Source organism: Rana temporaria, chromosome 7 (assembly GCF_905171775.1).
Source record: "Rana temporaria chromosome 7, aRanTem1.1, whole genome shotgun sequence".
NCBI classification, from domain to species: Eukaryota; Metazoa; Chordata; class Amphibia; order Anura; family Ranidae; genus Rana; species Rana temporaria.
The window spans coordinates 195,124,196-195,148,217 of NC_053495.1; the positions used below are offsets into that span (position 1 = coordinate 195,124,196).

General features: G+C 48.4%; 1 protein-coding gene across 1 annotated transcript in view; it reads right to left on the minus strand.

Annotated features, from left to right (window-relative positions):
• Positions 1-9,241: 9,241 nt before the first annotated feature.
• The window catches only part of IL12RB2 (interleukin 12 receptor subunit beta 2), a 62,195-nt gene continuing 47,414 nt past the window's right edge, over positions 9,242-24,022 (minus strand). Inside the window, exons 11-16 of the mRNA XM_040360745.1 lie at positions 20,249-20,350; positions 19,623-19,781; positions 19,107-19,244; positions 17,505-17,595; positions 13,400-13,499; positions 9,242-9,759 (exon numbers count right to left, since the gene is read on the minus strand). Coding sequence (XP_040216679.1) covers positions 9,316-9,759; positions 13,400-13,499; positions 17,505-17,595; positions 19,107-19,244; positions 19,623-19,781; positions 20,249-20,350 — 1,034 coding nt within the window. The 3' untranslated portion in view covers positions 9,242-9,315. The remainder of the gene's footprint in view (positions 9,760-13,399; positions 13,500-17,504; positions 17,596-19,106; positions 19,245-19,622; positions 19,782-20,248; positions 20,351-24,022) is intronic.

The window sequence follows — 24,022 nt, forward strand, 5'->3', positions numbered from 1 at the left end:
GTTGATGGTGCTGATTCCAAGGCAGTGGTTTACTTTTGTCGACTTGCAACAGGAAGTGCTATTACTGCCAGGATTTCTAGGTAAGAATCAAAGCAGAAATCCAGGAATTTGGAAACTTTGCAGAAAGTGCAGGCACCCTATGAGTTAAGTTTAATTGCATGTATGTCCCCTTGAGGGACTTTTCGCAATAAGCTTTTGACAGGTATATTGCGGAGTGCAAAAAGGATACACTGGACACTCAGGCAATGAGAGAGGATAGAAGCACGCAGAGCAGCGTTGCCTGCCCATTTACAGAAGCCTTTGTATTTTGTGAATGAGTTCACATAATACAAAGGCTTCTGTGAAGGGGCAGGCATAGCAGCTCTAGTGACTCGGCTCCTTGAAGTGGAAGGTAAACCCTTCTATCGGTTTCAGCCAAGGAAGCTACCACCTTGGCCTCTTTTTAATCTTCAACTGCCATGATGCGGCATATGTGGTCAGTTGGGATACCAGCCATTGGATGGTTTGACAGCACAACCAATGTGACAGCTACATTGCCAGCATGTGCTGGAAATGTATTTTTTACTTTAATCTATGGGTTTACGTCTGCTTTGAGGAACTGAGACCACAATGAGTGGTGTCAGAGCTCCAGAAGTGATCTTCCTGGAGTATAATAAACCTGTCGGATGGGAATATCGGAGATAAGTCCAGGAGGCGGCAGGCACTGCCTTAAACTTCAACTCCATGGTATGTCTGCGGATTTTATAAAGTACCTGAATTTCTAGAATCTGGCTTTAGGAAAACTATATACATTGAGTCATGATGCCATCAATATCTAAAAAAAATAGGTTTACTGGCACTTGGACACATGTGCAGTGCAAGGGTCTGCCTGCTTGCATGTATTATTAGGTAGAGGACCGTCACACTTTGCGTTGATGAGTTTAAAAGAGATTGTATAAATATTTTACAACAAAGGTGCATGGCCAGCTTTAGGGTGTCTATACAAAGCTGATAAGTTAAACTGATCTTCTCTTGTATTAATTTGGATGTAAAAGGATTTACTAGAGTAGTATAAGGTTCCCAATTTATCAAACGCAGTGTTTTTTGTTTTACATGCTGGAAAAGCGTTACGTGAAGTTTGCTCGAATGTTACAGGATCACATTAAGCAGCACATGGTTCAGGTGCGGAGTGACGACGCCGGTCACCCTGTTTTACTACAGGTCAGGAAGTTAGCTCCAGGAATTTTATCTCCCATCATTTTGGTTCTACGCTCCTGGAACATGTGTGCATTTTGTTTTCTTTGGTTTTATGGCCTGATGTAAAAAAACACACTGATCTGTGTGATGGCCGAAAGCTACAACAAATTCACTTGAACAATTTATTTTTATTTTTCCCTACCGTTTTTGAAGCCTGATAATCTCGGTGTGAAGATGAGAAACGCCCTCTCTGCAAATAAAATGTATTTGAATGGTGGGCAAAAAAAAACAAAACCCATCTGGCTCAGTCTGTGTTTCATAGTTGTAAATTTGCCTCTAAAGTCCATTATATGTGTGAACTGAAACTGTGAAGCCAATCTGTCTTTGGTGGATGCTTATTGAATTAAAGGTTAATTTTCATGCTCTCACCGGTCTCATGAGAGATACTGTTGGCAGCTTTTATTTTTACCTCTCAAAACAAGAAAACAATCTAACTTTCAGGGAAGGCTAAATAAAATAAAAATAGAATAAGCATCATGGGAAGGAAGAACCTCAAACTCAACACCGCAAGTACAATAGAGATACCGGAACATGCGGCACACTTCTAAACCCTCCAAATGTTGGCCTGGGTCCTCCTGTCAAGCAAAGCTCTTCCTAAGCCTACATTTAGGCCGGTGCTAATTGTATCATCGGGAATTGGGTTCCTGCTGCGGTTAAAGCGGATCTTCACTGTATCTGAGCAACAAAAAAACATGAATACATTTTTACAATTCAAAGCAAAATCCCATCCATTTATGTCTGATTTATTTTGTTGAGAATTCACTTTGAACCCCCCCCCCCCCCCCCCCCTAGCTTTTCTGGCCATCTTTGATTAATGTAGCATTTACTTCCTGGAAGCCATCTTTAGTGCATGCATGCAGGAGAGAGTAGGCTTAGCTGAGAAAACCCCCCCCTGAAGACTCCCTGGGGTGTATGACATCATTTGCCCAGGCAAGTAAACAGGAAGCAAGCTGAAGACAGAAAAAGTCCAGGTTCACACTTGTGAATTTGATGCGGGTGCATGGCATCCTAATTGTCAGGACAAGTCATTAGGGGGAGAGAGTACATGGAGTTCTCAAAAACATTTTTTCATAAGTGATCATTCTCTCTGTTCTCGGGTGCAGAAGAGCTGGGGAAGGAGGAATAGCAGTTCACTGAACTTTCCAGTGAATGGCTGTGCAGGAGGGGAGAGTACATGGAGTTCCCAACATAGAGAACTGACCACCGTGTGTTCCCCTGCCTGATGTGGTCAGTTTTTAATAGGAAAGCAGAGGGGACAGGCAGGAACATTGAGGATTTTACATAAAATAAGCAATACAAAGTGAACAGGAGACTTTCTCATACAAGTACATGGTACAGCAGTCACGGATCAGGGATATGAAATGCTGGGGATAACAAACAATCACTGGTGTGAATGTAGCTTAAAGGAAATGAAGCTTGTGCTGCCTCCTGCACATTCCCTTTGAACTGGTAAGACTGCTCCTTGTTGAGGATTGCTCAGGGATGGGATTTTAGCAGCAAACTCCACCACTTAGTGTAAAGTCTCATATACACGATCAGACTTCCATTGGACCTTTCTGTGGATTTTGCTCCGAAGGGTGTTGTCCGTGAACTTGGTATGCATACACACGGCAGGACTTTTTCAGCCCTCAAACATGAACGTAGTGACGTAATAGATGTACTACGTGACTTTTTTCTGTTCTTTACCGCCACCCTTTGGGCAACTTGTGCTATTGTTGTCTGATCTTTAGCATTGGTTCTGAGCATGCGTGTTTGGACTTTAGTCCGATGGACTTGTGTGTACGGGTCTTAAAGGGGTTGTAAAGGAAACCTTTTTTTTTTTCATAATAAGCATCCTTTACCTGCAGTGATTCCTCTTTTCACTTCCTCATTGTTCGTTGTTGCTCTATTTCTTCTCTGTTCTGTTCACTTCCTGATTGTTACTCACCACCGTGAAGGGAGGCTTTACTGCGGTGGTCAGTAACTTGCTCACCCCCTCCTGGGAACATCTGTGCGGCAGGACGCTCTCTATGTGTTAGAGACGTCAAGGAGGTGTGAATTACTGGGCGTGCCGCAATGCATACTGGAAAATATAGTTCTTACATGATCGAGCGCCGCAAACCAGGAAGTGAATGACAGAACAGAAACTAGAACGCCGGAGGTGATATGAAGGAATTTAATAGGTATTTACTCGTTTTTTGTTAACAGAATCGTTACACTATTCTGTCTGTCTACCTTGCAGACATTAATTTTAGGCAAACTTTTTCCTTTACAACTCCTTTAAGTATCAGAACTTGGCCTTGTATTTTGGAGGGTTTGGGAGGCTGTTATGTATGCACTAACCTGCAGCAAATTAGCAAAACAGATTTTTCTCTTCCTTTCATGGACGGACACAGCAGCCTTTGACCTTAGGGTTATGCACCTTCCTTCCAGGAGAGTTAGGCAGAAAAACATCACTTTAAATGTTAACAACACTTTCCTCATTACAGCTCCTCCCAGGGGGCATGGTCCCCTGGGTATAACCCACACTCTGCCTCAGCAGCTCCAGTTTTTTTTCTGCCTAATGTCAGGAGAGGACATGGCCTTCTGGAGTCCCTGTACTCTGGAATTTTTTTGCGATTTTTTTTTTTTGCGTTTGTTTTGTTCCTGCATTTTTTGAATCCTGAGACTCTTCTATCAACTGCCGACTGGGTGACAAGCTGGGTCTAGACTCTTGTAGTCCCCCCATGTTCGGCCATCGAGCGTGTGTCGGCCCCCAGCTCTGGGTCGTCCACGACAGGCCCCATTGCTCCAGGGGCGGCCGGGGAACTACATGTTCCAGGGCACACATATGACCGATCTCTATGGCCTTGTCACAGTGTGTCTGGCCGACAGCCATGCTGTTGAGTGGACGTTGGTTCTGTCCGGACTGCCTCCAGCCGGTGGTCGCAGGACGGGTAAGTAGGCCCCTTGCCCTGGCAAGGCGGTATGGCTGGTGCTTCCCTGGGGAGGTAGACTGAGGGTCCGCCCTGCTTTCCTCTCCCCCTTCCCCATGCTGGGTGGCGGCTGTGAGGGGGGGGCCCTCCTGGGGTCTTATCGCCACCAGGGACCGTGTGTTGCAGGGTGCTGTGAATTTTTTACATTTGGGGGTGCTGCTGTGTGTGGTGTTGTGTCACTGGGTTTTTAAACTGCGTTTGGCCGCCATTTTGCCGCGGATGCGGTTTACATGGTCGACAGCCATTTTCTTGTAGCCTGCATGGTGCTTTTTACCTCAGACGGCGGTCATCTTGGAAAAGTCTTGGCCTCTAGTGCCTGAAATAGCGCTGCTAAAGCCCGCAAATCATCCCTGAGGGACAGACAGCGCAGCCAGCACTTCTCAGCGTTTTCAGCTCACACTGCAACCGGGTGGGGTGGTGAGTTCCCTCGGGGCCCCTGCCTTCTGTTTCTGCAGCCGGGAGGTGACCGGTGGGTTGTTCTGCTTTGCAGTACTAGGGTGGCACAGCGGTGGGGCATCATGGAGCCTGAACCAGGAGCTTCTACCCCAGCAATGCCTGAGTTAACCCTTAGTGCCCCTGCTGCATCTGTTGAGGCAATGACGGCTGTCCTTGAGGCGTTTCTCGCCAGGATTGAAGCGACATGTGGCCAGAAGGGGGGTAAAAAGCGCCCCCTCTCTGAGCCTGCTTCTGGGGATGTCTTTGACACAGAATCACACCCTGCTATTGCTTCTGGCTCTGGTTCTGTCATGTCAGATGATGCGGACTTAACCCACGCGGACAGTGAGGATGACTCTGCTTCAGGGTCAGTGAATGATAAGGAATTTGTTGGAGCTCTTATTTCTGCGGTGCGTGATACTCAGAAACTTGAGGATTTGGCGGAGGCATCGGATGTGCCAGTCCCTTTTGAGTTCCGCAAGCCGCACCGCACAAGTGTTTCCTTGTATTCCATATTTGAACAAATTGTTATACAAGGAATGGGATACGCAGCAGAAAGTTTTTGCTCTTCCAAAATACTTTGCGACCCGTTATCCCTTTGAGGAGGACTTTTAAAAAAAAGTGTGTCTCTCCTCCGTCAGTGGACCCTCCCGTGTCGAGATTGAGCAAAGCCACCACGTTGCCGGTGGAAGGGGCTCCCGCCTTTAAGGACCCCCGTAGACAGGAAGGTGGAGGCTGTGGCCCGCTCCATGTTCACAGTAGTGGGGTCGGCAGTAAGACCGGTTTTGGCCGGGAATCTGGTGTCGTTGACACTGACCGAACGGGCAAAGTTTTTGCTACAGGAGCTGGAGGCGCAGGATGCTTCCGAGACCTGTAAAAACCTGGCTGGAGTTTGTCTGTGAGTCGGCCCTGAATACGCTCCCCTTGCTTTCAAGGGCCTACGTGGTGGTACTACGCCGCCTTGTGTGGCTGAAGTGCTGGTCTGCGGACCAGTCCTCCAAGAAGGCCTTGGAGGATTTACCCTTTAAGGGTGAATGGCTTTTTGGGGCGTCCCTGGATGACATCATAAAGGATGCCACAGGTGGTAAGAGCACACTGCTCCCCCAGTCTGGGAAGGGCAAGGAGCCTCGCCGTAAGTTTTCAAGGTGCTAAGACCCCCGCTGCAGGGCAGAAACGCACCTGGTACCGCAAGCCTGCTTCTGCATGAAGGTCTGCCCGTGTCTCGGGTGGCGGGCCGGCTTCGCGGCTCGGTGGAGGTCTCTTCTTTCCGACCGTTGGGTTTACGAAGTAGTTTCCTCGGGGTACAAGATGGAGTTTCTCTCTTGTCCACCGAACTGATTTTTTCCTTCCAACCTCCAGCTTCCTCTGGATCGCCGGAAGGATCTGTCGGGGGCTGTCCAGGATCTTCTGGTCAGGGGAGTGATTGTGCCAGTCCCCTCAACGAAATGGTTTCAGGGGTTTTACTTCAATCTGTTTGTAGTCCCCAAAAAGGAAGGGGTCTGTCCAATCCTGGACCTCAAGGCCCTCAATTGTTTTGTCAAAGTGCAAAAATTCGGGATGGAGTCGATTCGCTCGGTGATAGCAGCGCTCCATCAGAGGGACTTCATGGCGTCCTTGGATGTTCCCATATGCACAAAGCACCAGAGGTTTCTGCGCTTTGCGATCGGGGAGGACCATTTTCAATTTGTGGCCCTCCCGTTCGGCACCACAGGTTTTCACCAAAGTGCTCGCCCCGATACTAGCCCTGCTGAGGCAGCCCGGGATCGTTATCGGATATCTGGACGACCTTCTCCTGAGAGCTTCCTCAGGCTCAGAATTAGAAAAGGACGTGTCTATCACGTGTCAGCCTCTCTAAGAGTTTGGCTGGCTTCTGAATATCCAGAAGTCAGTGTTAGTTCCGGCTCAGCGACTGGAATACCTGGGGCTAGTCCTGGATTCTGCGGAGGCGAGAGTTTTTCTCCCAACAGAGAAACTTCAGACACTGCAATCAGCGGTGCATCAGTTGTCGACCTAGAAGTGGTCATCTCTTCGATTCTGCATGAGGGTTCTGGGTCTGATGGTGGCCTCTTTCGAGGCAGTTCCGTATGCCCAATTCCACACCCGAGTGTTACAGAAGGAAACTGTCACGTTGGCACAAGCTCCCTTCGTCTCTGGATTACCAGATTCAGTTGAGTCATCTGGTCAAGTCTTCCCTGGTGTGGTGGCTGACGTCTCCGGTGCTTCGGACCGGGATGTTGTTTCTGCCGTGCCATTGGACAGTGGTCACGACGGATGCCAGCTTCTCCGGTTGGGGGGGCACCCAGTCAGCCCAGGGGCGCTGGACTCAGGAGGAGGTCTCGCCTGCCAATCAATGTACTGGAGCTCCGAGCAATCAAGCTGTGCCTTGCCAGGTGGTCCCTGGATCTGCAGGGCTGACCGGTCAGGATCCAGTCCGACAACGCCACGGCCGTGGCATAGGTCAATCATCAGGGAGGCACACAGCTCAGCGACGGAGGTCGCGCACATCCTTCGGTGGGCTGAAAGGTCCGTTCCGGCTCTATTGGCCGTGTACATTCCGAGAGTACAGAATTGGCAAGCCGACTACCAAAGTCGCCAAACACTGGACTAAGGAAAGTGGTCGCTCCACCCGGAGGTGTTTCAGAGTCTGTGCTGAAAATGGGGCACTCCAGACGTGGACTTTCTAGCGTCCCGTCTCAAATCGGAAGGTGCCACGGTTCGTGGCCAGGTCGAAGGACCCGTGGGCGCATGCGTTGGTGGCACCTTGGGGGCCACTATCTCCTAATTTACGCCTTCCCTCCTCTGAAGCTTCTTCCTCGCCTGCTGTGCAGAGTCCAACAATCCCGATCGCCCCAGATTGGCCGTGCCGCTCCTGGTGGAGCCCCCTGAGAGAAGATCTTCTGTCGCAGGGTCCGATCTTCCACCCTGCTTTAACGGCGTGGCTGTTGGGAGTCAGGTGCTGAAGGACCGGGGCCTATCAGGCTCGGTAGTTTCTACCATGCTGCGTGCACGGAAGTCTACTTCAAGGAAGATTTACCATTGTACGTGGAAGGCCTACATCTCTGTGTGAGGAGATTAGATGGCACCCCCCCCCCCCCCGTACATATGTGGTGTCCCGGATTCTGCTGTTCTTACAGCGAGGAGTGGACCAGGGTCTCGCCTTGAGTATGGTTAAGAGTCAGATTTCGGCTCTAGCTGTCTACTTTCAGCGACCCTTGGCAGCGCACTCCTTGGTGCGTACGTTTGTGCAGGGGGTCCGGCATGTGGCTCCTCCTGTGCGCCATCCACTGCCCCCATGGGACTTGAATTGAGTTCTTTTGGCGGTTAAAGACGCTCCCTTTGAGGACATTCCAAAGATCCCTTTGTTGACTCTGTCCCAGAAGGTGGTTTTTCTGGTGCCAATTACATCGATCAGACGGGTGTCTGAACTGGCGGCCTTGTCCGGCAAGGCTCCTTACTTGGTCATCCATGAGGATAAGGTGGTGCTGCGGCCGCAGCCGTCTTGTCTCCCCAAGGTTGTTTCGACTTTCCACATTAATGAGGACATTGTGTTACCATCCTTATGTCCTCGGCCGAAGAACCCTAAGGAGGCCACTTTACATTCCCTGGATGTGGTTCGGGCCCTACGTGTGTACTTATCTGCTACGGCTCCGTTCCGGAAGTCTGACTCACTGTTCGTGTCGGTGAACGGTCCTAAAAAAGGTCTGGCGGTCTCGTCGGCCACCATTTCTAGGTGGATCAGACAGGTTGTGCTTCAGGCCTATGCCCTGAAGGGGCGGGCGCCTCCCTTTCAGGTTATGGCGCATTCGACCAGGGCGATCGGTGCCTTTTGGGCTTTCCGTCATCAAGCCTCTGTGTTACAGGTGTGTAAGGCAGCGACCTGGTCGTCAATCCACACCTCAAAATTTTACAAGGTGGATGTGAGTGCATCATCGGATGCCTCCTTCGGCCGCAAGGTGTTACAGGCGGCAGTTTAAGGTTGGAGTTCCTCCGTTGAGTAACTCCGGTTTTGTTTGGGGGTGTAGCTTGGTTTGCTGTGTTGTTTTCCCACCCCTCAAATTTTTTGATACTGCTTGGGGACGTCCCTAAGGTCAAAGAGAAAATAGGATTTTTGTACTCGCCGTAAAATCCATTTCTCTGAGTTCATGGATGGACACAGCACCCACCCCTCCTTTGTTTGTACTGCTTGTTACGAACTGGAGCTGAGGTTTGCTGAGGTAAGCTGAGCTGTTCTCTGGCCTTTTCCGTGTGTTCCCGAGGCTCTCAGGCGCCCCCCACCCTCTGGCCGCATGCGGTATTGCATGCCATTGAAGTCGATGCAGAACAAGTTATTTTCGTTTCCATTGACTTCAATGGGGAAACTTGCTTTGATATGCAAGTACTTTGGATTACGAGCATTCTCCTGGAATGGATTATGCTCGTAATCCTAGGTTCCACTGTACTAAAATGCTCCCTGATAACATTGCTTCAAATGAGACTGCAGAAAGCATAGGAGCTTGCTGGATTTCCGTCAGGATCAGTCTTTTTTTTTTTTTTGCACTTATCAATTGGACATAAGAAAACACTTAATGAACCAAAAGAGAGCAAATAAAAAAAGTTCACTGTTAGAGTTTACATGTAGTTTAAGGATTTTTTATGAAGTAATCCCTAAATAGCAATTAGAGTCTTTTTATAGTAAATTCATAAATCATCGTCAGGAAAAGTCAATCCTTACAGTGTCCAGTTTAATTGTTCCTGAAGCCATAACCCAGGAAGGCAGGTGGAACTGTGAGTGGAAGAGGTCCTCTTCACTCTTATCCTTGTACACAGTCAGAATGTTTTTGGGCAAATAGTCCACGGCAATAACGTGATTGACCAAGTAGTCCGATGTTTGCACCTTCGTCTCTCCTGTTGCTTGAAAGGCTATTGACTTGTACAGGTTCTGCTCTGCTTGATGCAAGCTGGGCTGTAGAATCTCTGTGTCTTCCTGAAGGTGGACATCTTTCTCCTGGTAACTTACAGTCTGTAGAGGGGTAATGGTGTATGTTGGGCAATAATGAAACTCCTCTTCACTGCTCAGCACCTCGATTTCCAACGTCTCTGCTTCATCACAGTCGGAGGTGCTGGAGGCATGGCTGGGGAAGCTCATGAGTTCATTCTAGAAAAGAGAGAAATATCAATTCCATTATTTTGGCTGTCAATTGACTTCAAACTTAGTACAAAGGTTTGTGGTGCTGATTTAAGTCCAGTAGACATGTGCGCCGTCAATAAATTTGTTTAATTTCGTTCCGTTCTGTTTCGTATTAGATGGAAATTCGTGTTCGAAATTCAATTTGGATTTGTTTCGTACGAAATGTGAATTTTCGTTGGATTCATTAACTTTTTCGTAACAATTACGAACATTCGTTATGATGAATTTAAAAAGCAAAAAATACCTTTCTCAATATGGCAGTCATCGACTCATTATGCTCATTATGAGGGACTCCGTTAACCGCTTAATCACCGCCCTATAGACGAAAGACGTCTACAAGGCGGTTCCTTAACTCTGGGAGGACGTCCATGGGGCGCGCACACGGGAATGTCTGTGACCGTCACGGATCACGGTAAATCGCCGCTGATGGCGGCGGTTTACCACGTGATCGCTCTGTCCAATGACGGAGCGATCACTTGTAAACAAACCGGCGTCATGTGATGATGCCGGTTCCTCACTCCCCTCTCTGTACCGAACGGTACAGTGTGAGAGGAGAGGGGAGGGAGCGGATGCAGCACGAGTGCTGTGGGCTGGATCTGTGACGAATGCAGTCACAGATCCAGCCATCCATCCATCCCTACATGTTCAGCTATCCCTGCCCATACTCTGCAATACCCCACAATACTCTGCAATACCCCACAATACTCTGCAATACCCCACACTACTCTGCAATACCCCACACTACTCTGCAATACCCTGCAATGTCGCCTATGGGGATTTTTAAGTAGCAAAGTTTGGCGCCATTTCACAAGCGTGTGCAATTTTGATGGGTGACATGTTGGGTATCTATTTACTCGGCGTAACTTCATCTTTGACATTATGCAAAAGAATGAAGAAAAAATACAAAATTTGCTAAATTTTATAACAGAAACAAAGATAAATTCATTTTTTTTCTACAGAATTTTCTGTCTTTTTTCTCTTATAGCGCAAAAAATAAAAAACTGATTAAATAGCACCAAAAGAAAGCTCTATTTGTGTGAAAAAAAGGACGAAAATTTCATTTGGGTACAATGTTGTATGACTAATTAATTGTCATTCAAATTGTGAGAGCACCGAAAGCTGAAAATTGGTCTGGTTATTAAGTGGGTTTACGTGCCTTAAGTGGTTAAGCCCCCGTTTTACTTACCTGACCCCTCGAAAGTCCCGTGCTCTGTCCCGAGATCCTCTTCGCCGCTCAGCCTGGCCGCTGATTGGCTAGAGCGGATGGATTGAGAGCAGCGCAGCCATTGGCTGGCGCTGCTGTCAATCACATCCAGTGATGCAGCAGGGCGGGGCCGAATGATACAGTGAGCGGCTTTGGCCGCTCACTGTATCACAGGAGCGTGCCTGCAAGGACTCATCACCATGCGAGCTTTCTTGCAAGAATGTGAAGAGTTCTTGCGGGGAGGACCAGAGACAGCCGCCGAGGGACCCCAGAAGATGTGGATCTGGGACACTCTGTGCAAAACCAACTGCACAGTGGAGGTAAGTATAACATGTTTGTTATTTTAAAGAAAATTTGTTTTTTTTTCCTTTAGTGACCCTTTAATTCGTATTCGAAATTCAATTTGGATCCGTACGAAAGTTCGTTAGGTTTGTAACAATTATGAACATTCATTATGAGGGGCTCCCACCATCCCTGTGCTGAGCTCATTATGAGGTGCTCCCACCATCCCTGTGCTGAGCTCATTATGAGGGGCTCCCACCATCCCTGCGCTGTGCTCATTATGAGGGGCTCCCACCATCCCTGCGCTGTGCTCATTATGAGGTGCTCCCACCATCCCTGTGCTGAGCTCATTATGAGGGGCTCCCACCATCCCTGCGCTGTGCTCATTATGAGGGGCTCCCACCATCCCTGCGCTGTGCTCATTATGAGGTGCTCCCACCATCCCTGCGCTGTGCTCATTATGAGAGGCATCCACCATCCCTGTGCTGTGCTCATTATGAGGGGCTCCCACCATCCCTGTGCTGTGCTCATTATGAGGGGCTCCCACCATCCCTGTGCTGTGCTCATTATGAGGGGCTCCCACCATCCCTGTGCTGTGCTCATTATGAGGGGCTCCCACCATCCCTGTGCTGTGCACATTATGAGGGGCTCCCACCATCCCTGTGCTGTGCTCATTATGAGGGGCTCCCACCATCCCTGTGCTGTGCTGACTTCCTGGGTTTTTAACTTCATCATAACGAATAATCGTAATTATTATGACAATAATAAAACAATATTAACAACATCCTTATTTTGTCCAATTCTGAATCTCCCATCGACTACCAGTTACCAGTCTGAGCAGTCTCCCACTCCCGAAACTAAATTTGTCAACGAAATTTCATATAAAATTCGTAAGAAATAGAAATTAGTATTTTGGATGCTTACGGATGTACGAATTTTTGGAAATTTGTACAAAACGAATCGCACATGTCTAAAGTGCAGCCTTATGTTAACCACTTGCCGACCCCGCTATAGCCGAACGATGGCTAAAGCGCGGCAGTCCAGTTCTGGGAGTCCATCATATGATGTCCTCCCGTGACGAGGCTGATCACAGATTGAGATGAAGAGCCAATCAGCGGCTCTTTACCACGTGATCAGCTGTGTCCAATCACAACTGCTCACAATGTAAACAGAAGCCTGCTTTTATGCCTCATACACACGATCAGTTTTCCGCTGGGAAAACCGAGAACCTGCTTGGTAGCTTTTTTCCCCTACATACGGCCGGTTTTTCTCGCGGAAAAACATCCGTGAGGGCTTTGGTCGGGTAATCCGGCCGTGTATTCATGCTCCCAGTGTCATCTTAAGAGCATTATAGGCCCCCGGGCAATACGGTGCACTGGGGCCCTGTCTACACGATCACGCACGAGAATTTACTGACAAAAATCATAAAATTTACTGGCAGAACCACATTTTTTACTGCCACTGCAAAAAAAGTAGACTGAGTTCCCCCTTGCATTGTAAGGGGGAATCCTGCAGACTCTGATGTAAAGGGGAACTCTGATGTGGGGGGCACTCTGGTGACCAGAGACGACCTTCCGTAGAGTAAATATACTAAGGTAAGGGGGTCACTAATATAGGAGGGGGATCCTTTATATCAGTGCCCCCTTACATTTTTGCATTCACTCCCCCCTTACATCAGCAACCCCCCCGCACTCGTGGAGGACCGTTTCTTCTCTGTGATTTCCGCAAACTGAGCATGGTCAGTTCTAACCCGTCACTCGCCACAATTTTTTACTGGGGTTGCTGGGCAGCCGGTGGGGCCCCCCAGGCAAGCAGGGCCCCCGGGCAACTGCCCAGCGTGCCCAATGGAAAAGATGGCCCTGCATGCTCCACCGTAGGCTTTCCCCATAGAAAAACTGCATACAGAAGGTTTTATTTTTGCCATCAAGCATAGAATGCATGAAGGTAAAAAACCTTGTGCCTTTACAACCACTTTAAAGAGCGGTAAGAGTGACAGCATAGGTTGCAGAATAGGCAAGTGTTATTTTCTTTCATTTCCAGTCTTTACTCTAGTGTCAATCACTTTAAAACCTGGTAATGTTCTAATGTGTGGAAAATCTCATGCATGTTCTCTGTACGCACCTTGTTGGAGATGCACTCCTTTGCCCACTCGCAATTGGCTGGATCGGGGATGGCTTTGGTGCATAAATTTGGTAGAATTTTTGAGAGCAACATAAGTAACCTGGAATAAAAAAATAAAATTACTATTAACTCCACAACCAACATTTATAAGATCTAAAAAGGTCACCGTAAAAAGTCAGGTGCCATCACACTTCAGCTGCCACAGCCAAATGGAAGATTGCCTTTAGTAAAATTTCACAGTGTAGAAATTACAATATATTGGGGGGTATTTACTAAAACTGGTGCACTCAGAATCTGGTGCAGTTGTACATACCGCGTTTCCCCTGAAAATAAGACCTATTGTGATTTTCTAGGATAATGCAATAAAAGCCCTACCCTGAAAATAAGCCCTAGTTAAAAGCCTTGTAAAATCATGTAATCCACGCTGTAAAAGGATTATATGATGTCCAGTGTGTCTTTTTGTAACATTATTGTAGAAAATACCTTATTTACAGTCCCGCTGGCCGCTCATATGACTCGCCGAAGCTCTCCTCCTCTCCTGCCACCTGACGTTAGCAGGCCATTCCCTCTGCAGTGCTCAGGGCGGGGCTGACGACAGCGGGGATCTCTGCCCCTCCCTCTGCAGTGCTTGGAGCGGGGCTGACGACAGCGGGGATCTCTGCCCCTCCCTCTGTAGTGCTTGGAGCGGGGCTGACGACAGCGGGGATCTCTGTCCCTCCCTCTGCAGTGCTTGGAGCGGGGCTGACGACAGCGGGGATCTCTGCCCCTCCCTCTGCAGTGCTTGGAGCGGGGCTGACGACAGCGGGGATCTCTGCCCCTCCCTCTGTAGTGCTTGGAGCGGGGCTGACGACAGCGGGGATCTCTGCCCCTCCCTCTGCAGTGCTTGGAGCGGGGCTGACGACAGCGGGGATCTCTGCCCCTCCCTCTGCAGTGCTTGGAGCGGGGCTGACGACAGCGGGGATCTCTGCCCCTCCCTCTGCAGTGCTTGGAGCGGGGCTGACGACAGCGAGGATCTCTGCCCCTCCCTCTGCAGTGCTTGGAGCGGGGCTGACGACAGCGGGGATCTCTGCCCCTCCCTCTGCAGTGCTTGGAGCGGGGCTGACGACAGCGGGGATCTCTGCCCCTCCCTCTGCAGTGCTTGGAGCGGGGCTGACGACAGCGGGGATCTCTGCCCCTCCCTCTGCAGTGCTTGGAGCGGGGCTGACGACAGCGAGGATCTCTGCCCCTCCCTCTGCAGTGCTTGGAGTGGGGCTGACGACAGCGGGGATCTCTGCCCCTCCCTCTGCAGTGCTTGGAGCGGGGCTGACGACAGCGTGGATCTCGGCCCCTCCCTCTGCAGTGCTTGGAGTGGGGCTGACGACAGTGGGGATCTTGGCCCCTCCCTCTGCAGTGCTCGGAGTGGGGCGCTCGGCCCCTCCCTCAGCAGTACTCGGAGCATGGCTAACGACAGCTGGGATCTCGGCCTCTCTCAGCAATTCTCGGAGCAGGGCTGACATCAGCGGGGATCTCGGCCCTTCTCTCAGCAATGCTCAAAACGAGGCATAAATAAGACATCCCCTGAAAATAAGCCCTAATGCGTTTTTTTGTAGTCAAAATTATTATAAGACCCAGTCTTATTTTCGGGGGGAAAACGATAGTAACCAGCTTCTAACTTCAATTAAGCTTTGCCAATAAAACCTGGAAGCTAATTGGTTACTATGCACAGCTGCACCAGATTTCATGTGAACCCGTTTTAATAAAATTCCCCCCACGGGATAGCCTCCTGATCATTGTAACAGCCAAATCAGTGATCACAATTTTGGGAAGCCCATGCAACATCTTGGGTTGCAATTTTTTTTTGTAAAAGGCCAGCAGGCGGGGGTTAAAGTGGATGTAAACCCTCACATATACCCAGTGAAGTGAACAGCCTCAGATGATACACAGGGATGAAACAAATCTCCCTACATAAGTTTTACATGTATATCTGCTATCTTCAGCTTTATATACTTAGCTAGATTCAGAGAGGGTGTCCTAACTTTGCGGCGGCGTAGCGTATCGTGTTTACACTATGCTGCCGTAAGTTAGCGAGGCAAGTACATGATTCACAAAGTACTTGCCTGCTAAGTTACGGCGGCGTAGCGTAAATTGGGCGGGCGTAATGGCGCCTAATTCAAATTTAGCTGCGGGGGCGTGTTTTATGTTAATGGGGCTTGACCTGACGTGATTGGCGTTTTTTTGGAACAGCGCATGCGCCGTCCGCCTACATATCCCAGTGTGCATTGCGGCAACATACGCCGCACGGGCCTATTGGTTTCGACGTGGACGTAAATGACGTAAATCCCTATTCACGGACGAATTACGTAAATGACGTAAAATTTTCGAATTTCGACGCGGGAACGGCGGCCATACTTTAACATTACTATTCCACCTATTTGATGGAATAACTTTAGGCCTGCTAATGCGTTACGTAAACGGCGTATCTGTACTGCGTCGGCCGGGCGTACGTTCGTGAATAGGCGTATCTAGTGATTTAAATATTCTACGCCGACCGCAATGGAAGCGCCACCTAGCGGCCAGCCTAAATATTGCACCCTAAGATAGGACGGCGCAAGCTGTCGTATCTTAGATAGGTTTAAGTGTATCTCTGTTTGAGAATACACTTAAACTTAGGTCGGCGCAGATTCCGAGTTAGGTCGGCGTATCTACTGATACGCCGGCCTAACTCTATGTGAATCTAGCTAACTGTTTAGAAAGTTCAGATCGTGTTAGAATTTTCTCTTCCTGTTCCAGCAGGAGAAGGAGAGTCTTGCCATACATTGTGAGACAGCTGATTGGCAGAAAGGCACACACCTCCTCTCCTCATAGGCAGAGACTGGCAGAGCTGTGCTGTCAATTGACTAGCTGTCAGCTAATCTATTTAGAGCACCCGCCCTGAGACAAATTTCAGGCTGGTTTTATCACGTGTCAGAGAATTTGTCAGAAGTTATCATGCTGATAATAGAAGAACGGAGCAGGAGAAAGCCATGGGTCTTAGGGCTTTGGAGAGAGATAAGAAAACACTGCAGATATATGTGCCCAGCTCAATTTTCAGGAATCGGGTTTACATCCACTTTAACCACTTCCGGACCGCCGCATGTACATATACGTCGGCAGAATGGCACGGACAGGCACATTGGCGTACCTGTACGTCCCTGCCTAGACGTGGGTTGGGGGTCCGATCGGGACCCCCCCGGTACATGCGGCAGTTCCCGTGGCTTCAGGAGCGATCCGGGATGAGGGCGCGGCTATTCGTTTCTAGCCGCCCCCTCGCGATCGCTCCCCGGAGCTGAAGAACGGGGGGAGCCGTATGTAAATACGGCTTCCCCGTGCCTTACTGTGGTGGCTGCATCGATCGAGTGTTCCCTTTATAGGGAGACTCGATCGATGACGTCAGACCTACAGCCACACCCCCCTACAGTTGTAAACACACACTAGGTGAACTCTAACTCCTTCAGCGCCCCCGTGGTTAACTCCCAAACTGCAACTGTCATTTTCACAATAAACAATGACAATGGTCCCAAAAATGTGTAAAAATTGTCCGAAGTGTCCGCCATAATGTCGCAGTCACGAAAAAAATCGCTGATCGCCGCCATTAGTAGTAAAAAAAAATTAAATAAATAAAACTATCCCCTATTTTGTAAACGCTATAAATTTTGCGCAAACCAATCGATAAACGCTTATTGCGATTTTTTTTTACCAAAAATAGGTAGAAGTATCGGCCTAAACTGAGGAAAAAATAAAAATTTATATATGTTTTTGGGGGATATTTATTATAGCAAAGAGTAAAAAATATTGCATTTTTTTTCAAAATTGTCGCTCTATTTTTGTTTATAGTGCAAAAAATAAAAACCGCCGAGGTGATCAAATACCACCAAAAGAAAGCTCTATTTGTGGGGAAAAAAGGACGCCAATTTTGTTTGGGAGCCACGTCGCACGACCGCGCAATTGTCAGTTAAAGCGACGCAGTGCCGAATTGTAAAAACCCCTTGGGTCATTTAGCAGCATATTGGTCCGGTCCTTAAGTGGTTAAGGAAAAACTGAAAGATAAGTATAAAAAAAAAAAAAAGAAATGCATATCAATGCCTACCTTTGCTTTACTCTTAGGAGAAGGAACAGAAAAGATGCTAATACAAGTACAGCAAGAAACGCGTAAACGATCACATATTCATCTTGCGGAACTGAAAAACAAAGAGAAAGCAGAATGTAATCTTCGATGTCACCACAGACATGAGATATCACAGCAACAGATTCCCATTAACTGGCTGCATACTTTATTTCAGGTCTGTGGTAGAAAAAGGAAGTAAAGTCAATGGATGAGCATGACAGCCAGAGAACAAAGTAAACAAATAGAAATGTCTGTACAGTATTTGTATTCAGTTAGGGAAACTCTCCGGATCGAGGATGTCCTTGGAAACTCAGAACAATTGGCAACTACTATGTCTTATCTCAGAGCAAGTGTTTAACCACTTAAGGACCGCCTCCTGCACATATACGTCGGCAGAATGGCACATGTACGTACAAGTACGTCCTGTACTAGTACCCAGCCGTGGGTGACGGGCTCCCGCGACCCAGTCCGAAGCTCCGGGACCCGCGGAACCGATCGCCGCTGGAGTCCCGCGATCGCTCCCCGGAGCTGAAGAACGGGGAGAGCCGTGTGTAAACACACCTTCCCCGTTCTTCACTGTGGTGGCAGCATCGATCGTGTGATCCCTTTTATAGGGAGACACAATCGATGACGTCACACCTACAGCCACACCCCGCTACAGTTGTAAACACATTTCAGGTCACACATAACCCCATCAGCGCCCCCTGTGGTTAACTCCCAAACTGCAACTGTCATTTTCACAGTAAACAATGCAATTTTTAATGCATTTTTTGCTGTGAAAATGAAAATGGTCCCAAAAATGTGTCAAAATTGTCCGATGTGTCCGCCATAATGTCGCAATCACGAAAAAAATTGCTGATCGTCGCCATTAGTAGTAAAACATTTTTTTTTATAAAAATGCAATAAAACTATCCCCTATTTTGTAAACGCAATACATTTTGTGCAAACCAATCGATAAACGCTTATTGCGATTTTTTTTACCAAAAATATGTAGAAGGATACGTATCGGCCTAAACTGAGGAAAAAAAAAGTTTTTTTTATATATTTTTGGGGGATATTTATTATAACAAAAAGTAAAAAATATTGCATTTTTTTCAAAATTGTCGCTCTATTTTTGTTTATAGCGCAAAAAATAAAAACAGCAAAGGTGATCAAATACCACCAAAAGAAAGCTCTATTTGTGGGGAAAAAGAGGACGTCAATTTTGTTTGGAAACCACGTTGCACGACCGCGCAATTGTCAGTTAAAGCGACGCAGTGCCGAATCGCAAAAAGGGGCAAGGTCCTTTAGCTGCATTTTGGTCTTAAGTGGTTAAAGTACACCAAACACCAGATCTACTTTTCCATGTGAAGTGTATGTATGCTAAGTAATTTGTAAAGCCGGGTACACACTACAAGTGGGTTGAATGAAAAAAAAAAAAAAACTCACAGCTCCGGTCGGAGCTGCTGTACTAACAACTCGATATTAGTACATCAATCTCCCCTGCTGAGCTATTGTGTCCTGACAGGGAGGACAGCCCCGCCCTTCGCCAGGGCCGGTGAGTGTATATCACCATTGGAATATTTTTTTCTAACATGTTCTTACCATCTACTGTAAAATACATTTCCTGTCTGGAGGTGGTCTCTCCGGCTCCATTGGAGTAGGTCATCCACAGCACATACTTCCCATTCATACTTCCCTTCTCAATCTCATACTGTTTATTCTGCGATTGATTGTACAATACTGAAAAAAAGTAAAAAATAATTTTAGACCTTCTTAACATTGCAAAATTCGATTTTTTTTATTTTTTATTCCTTGAACAGGTCCCTTATTCCTCCTTTTTATACAGTCTTCCATATTTGTGCAGCTGGGAGCCGCTGTTTTCTTCCTATAAAGAAATGGCTCTTGCGCTTGCGACACGTGGCGCCAGTATATGCCGTCTCCCTGGTGCCCTGGTGCCAAGGAACAGCGCATTTTTCCATAGGAACTGATGATGTCACTGAATATATTTGAAAGTGAGCAAGACAAAAGTACAAGGACAGCCTCTACCCTTTCCAGAGCTTTTGTCTCTGTAGGTCTTGGCCAATGGGTCACTTTGCCCAACCCCCGGCCTGTACTTACTTTTAACCTCTTTGGTCAAACTCGACGTTCGATCCTTCAGGTAGATGCTGTAATGACGGATACATCCCATTTGTTTTTCTGGTGGAATTCCCCTCCAGGTGACCAGTATGGGGCCATGTTTGTTTACATTGACGTCTATTTCTAGAGTAGCCTCAGGAGCTGGGGACAGACAGGAGGTGACAGGAGATAAGAGATCACAAAATATATGGACACCAATGACAATCAGAATGAAGGTTTATTTAAGAGCATCAGAGTGAGCCTGTAAAACTAAAATATTGGCTCCACCTGCCCAAAGTGGATACCTTGGGAGCAAATATAAAAGACTAATGCAGCTCTGTAATCATTAACCACTTCGCATTCCAGCCAATTTCTGGCACTTCGCTTCTACATGTAAAAAATTACTTAGAACCCCCAAACATTATACAGTGGAACCTTGGATTGAAAAAAAAAAACAGCTTATTTGCTTGCCCCTGATTGGATGATGGAAGTCAGCAGAGCTTTTGCTCATTTACTAAGCTCTGAAGCAACTGCCCTTTGCAAAATGCACAATCTATTTGCCTTAGGTAAACCAACCTCTCTATGTCTAGCATAACATATACAGTAGAGGATAGGATGAGAGGTGGTACCTTTTTCTTGTGTTGAGGCCATTATCATTCCAGGGACTCCCACTCTCCCTTCCTGCAGAAAGTAGACCCGGAACTGATAACATATGTAAGGCTTATAGTGTCCTGCATAAAGGAAAACTCTTGGTAAATTGCTTGAATAGATCTTTACTGGGCAATATGGCACATGTAACAGTTTATACTTAGAGTGTCACTAAACCACATCATAAAAACTATCAATTAATGGTGTAATTAGGGCTGTTACTGATTAAAATGTTCAATTAATCTTTTTTTTTTTAAATTGATTAATCGACTAATTTTGATTATTATAACCGTAATGTCCACACATCTCCCCCGTAATGTCCACATTTCCCTCGTAATATCCACATCTCCCCCGTAATGTCCACATCTCCCCCTAATGTCCACATCCCCCTCGTAATATTCACATCTCCCCCGTAATGTTCACATCTCCCCCCGTAATGTCCACATCTCCCCCGTAATATCCACATCTCCCCCGTAATGTCCACATCTCCCCCGTAATATCCACATCTCCCCCGTAATATCCACATCTCCCCCGTAATATCCACATCTCCCCCGTAATATCCACATCTCCCCCGTAATGTCCACATCTCCCCTGTAATAGCCACATCTCCCCCAGTAATGTTCACATCTCCCCCCGTAATGTCCACATCTCCCCCGTAATATCCACATCTCCCCCATAATATCCACATCTCCCCCGTAATATCCACATCTCCCCCGTAATATCCACATCTCCCCCGTAATATCCACATCTCCCCCGTAATGTCCACATCTCCCCTGTAATAGCCACATCTCCCCCAGTAATGTTCACATCTCCCCCCGTAATGTCCACATCTCCCCCGTAATATCCACATCTCCCTCCGTAATATCCACATCTCCCCCGTAATAGCCACATCTCCCCCAGTAATATCCACATCTCCCCAGTAATGTCTACATCTCCCCCGTAATAGCCACATCTCCCCCAGTAATATCCACATCTCCCCAGTAATGTCCACATTTCCCCCAGTAATGTCGACATCTCCCCCCGTAATGTTCACATCTCCCCCCGTAATGTCCACATCTCCCCCGTAATATCCACATCTCCCCCAGTAATGTCCACATCTCCCTCCGTAATATCCACATCTCCCCCGTAATATCCACATCTCCCCAGTAATGTCCACATCTCCCCCGTAATGTCCACATCTCCCCCAGTAATGTCCACATCTCCCCCGTAATGTCCACATCTCCCCCGTAATGTCCACATCTCCCCCGTAATGTCCACATCTCCCCCGTAATGTCCACATCTCCCCCAGTAATGTCCACATCTCCCCCGTAATGTCCACATCTCCCCCGTAATATCCACATCTCCCCCATAATATCCACATCTCCCCCGTAATATCCACATCTCCCCCGTAATATCCACATCTCCCCCAGTAATGTCCACATCTCCCTCCGTAATATCCACATCTCCCCCGTAATAGCCACATCTCCCCCAGTAATATCCACATCTCCCCCGTAATGTCTACATCTCCCCAGTAATCTCCACATCTCCCCCAGTAATCTCCACATCTCCCCCAGTACAGAGGCGTTGCTAGGGGGGTGCGGGCCGCACCGGGTGACACCCACTAGAGGGTTGACACCATCCCGATTTAAAAAAAAAAAAAAAAATTTTTTTTTTTTTAGCTGACATGTGTGGGGGGCCGCCCCCCCCCCGCGACTGCAGTGATGAGCGCCGCGGAATCGGAGCGCCGATCGCCGCGGTACAAGAGGAGGGGGGGTTGCGGGGTGACACCGCAGCACCATCCATCCCCTCCTCTCACAGCCACGGGCTGTTAGCGGTGCTCGGCAGTCGGCACACAGGCACAGCCCCCTCCTCTCTGTTTGTGTGTACAGAGGGGGAGGGGCCGAGGGGACCTTCTGTCCATGTGCTGTGGCGCTGCCTGCGATGATCTGAGGTACTGAATGCGAAGGGGGGGTGTTTGCACCTGGGGGGATTTCACTGAAGGGGGGGTGTTTGCACTGAGGGGGGGGGTTGTACTAAGGGGGTGTTTGCACTGAGGGGGTTTTCACTAAGGGGGGTTTGCACTGGGGGGTTGTACTAAGGGGGGGGGTTTGCACTGGGGGGTTGCACCGAGGGGGTTTGCACTGAGGGGGAGGTTGCACAAAGGGGGGGGTGTCTGCACTGAAGGGGGTCTGTGTAACATGCAGGGGTCCAGAGGTGCAGGTGGCTGTGTAATGTAAAAGGGGTGCAGTGATGCAGGGTGCTGTGTAATGTAAAAGGGTCCAGAGGTGCAGGGGGCTATGAGATGTAAAGGGGGCCAGTGATGCAGGGTGCTGTGTAATGTAAAGGGGTCCAGTGATGCAGGGTGCTTAGTAATGTAAAGGGGTCCAGAGGTGCAGGGTGCTGTGTAATGTAAAAGGGTCCAGACCAGAGGTGCAGTGTGCTGTGTAATGTAAAGGGGTGCAGAGGGCTGTGTAGTGTAAAAGGGTCCAGAGGTGCAGGGGGCTATGTGATGTAAAGGGGTGCAGAGGTGCAGGGGGTTGTGTAATGTATAGGGGTCCAGTGATGCAGGGTGCTATGAGATGTAAAGGGGTCCAGTGATGCAGGGTGCTGTGTAATGTAAAGGGGTCCAGTGATGCAGGGTGCTGTGTAATGTAAAGGGGTCCAGAGGTGCAGGGTGCTGTGTAATGTAAAAGGGTCCAGAGGTGAAGGGGTCTGTGAGATGTAAAGGGGTCCAGTGATACAGGGTGCTGTGTAATTTTAAAGGGGTCCAGAGGTGCAGGGGGCTGTGTAATGTAAAGGGGTCCAGTGATGCAGGGGGCTGTGTAATGTAAAGGGGTCCAGTGATGCAGGGTGCTGTGTAATGTAAAGGGGGCCAGTGATGCAGGGTGCTGTGTAATGTAAAGGGGGCCAGTGATGCAGGGTGCTGTGCAATGTAAAGTGATCCAAAGGGGCAGTTGTGGAGAGGGGTACACAGTAGTAACAAAAAGATACACATCTCCGGAGCGACTCTGGTGCGAATTTCACAGGAGTCCTGTGCGTCTTCTGGTCCATTTCAGGTCCGAATTCCGCCCAAAATTCATGCTGAAATTGGCCATGAAACGGTAAACGGGGACGCACCGGACCCTTGCTGTGAGCCACTCCGTGCGGCAGCGTACGCCCAGCCTAAAGCTGAATTCCAGGTATGGCCATTTTTACTTGAACCAATGTAAGTATATACCATACCAATGGGGTCTTTCACGAGACTTAGGTCTAGGTCCACAATATGTGCGTATACGTGTTCTCGTTATGGGTACAGCCGCCCGCTCATTTGCACGGGTTGCCGTACACGTGAGAAACGCAGGTAAAGAATTCCCAAACACCTTTTCTAAAAACTCACTGCATAGAACTGTGCTGCGCGGAACCACATGGTGCTGCGGCACCACGCAGTTTCAGCACATGGAATTGTGATGCTTTTTCCAATGCATAGGGGTGCCATTGAGAATAACGAGGAACCCTGCACATCTGCTAAAGAGGAGCGTGCTTTGCCTGCAGGTCGGGACCGCGCGCTATTTTGTACACGTTCCCAGCCTGCACTTATGTGTACCTGGATCCTGATGGGAAAGGGTCAACCCCTCCACACAAGTGATCATAGGATTTAGCCAAGAGGTAATTAAGGAAAGCCTGGTTGTCATTCCTGACCTCTCCTTCTAATAACTTTAGTTGCCAGCTGCCATGCTGAGTCTAGGGGCCAGATTCTGGTAGAGCGCCGCATCTTTGCGGCGGCGTAACGTATCTCA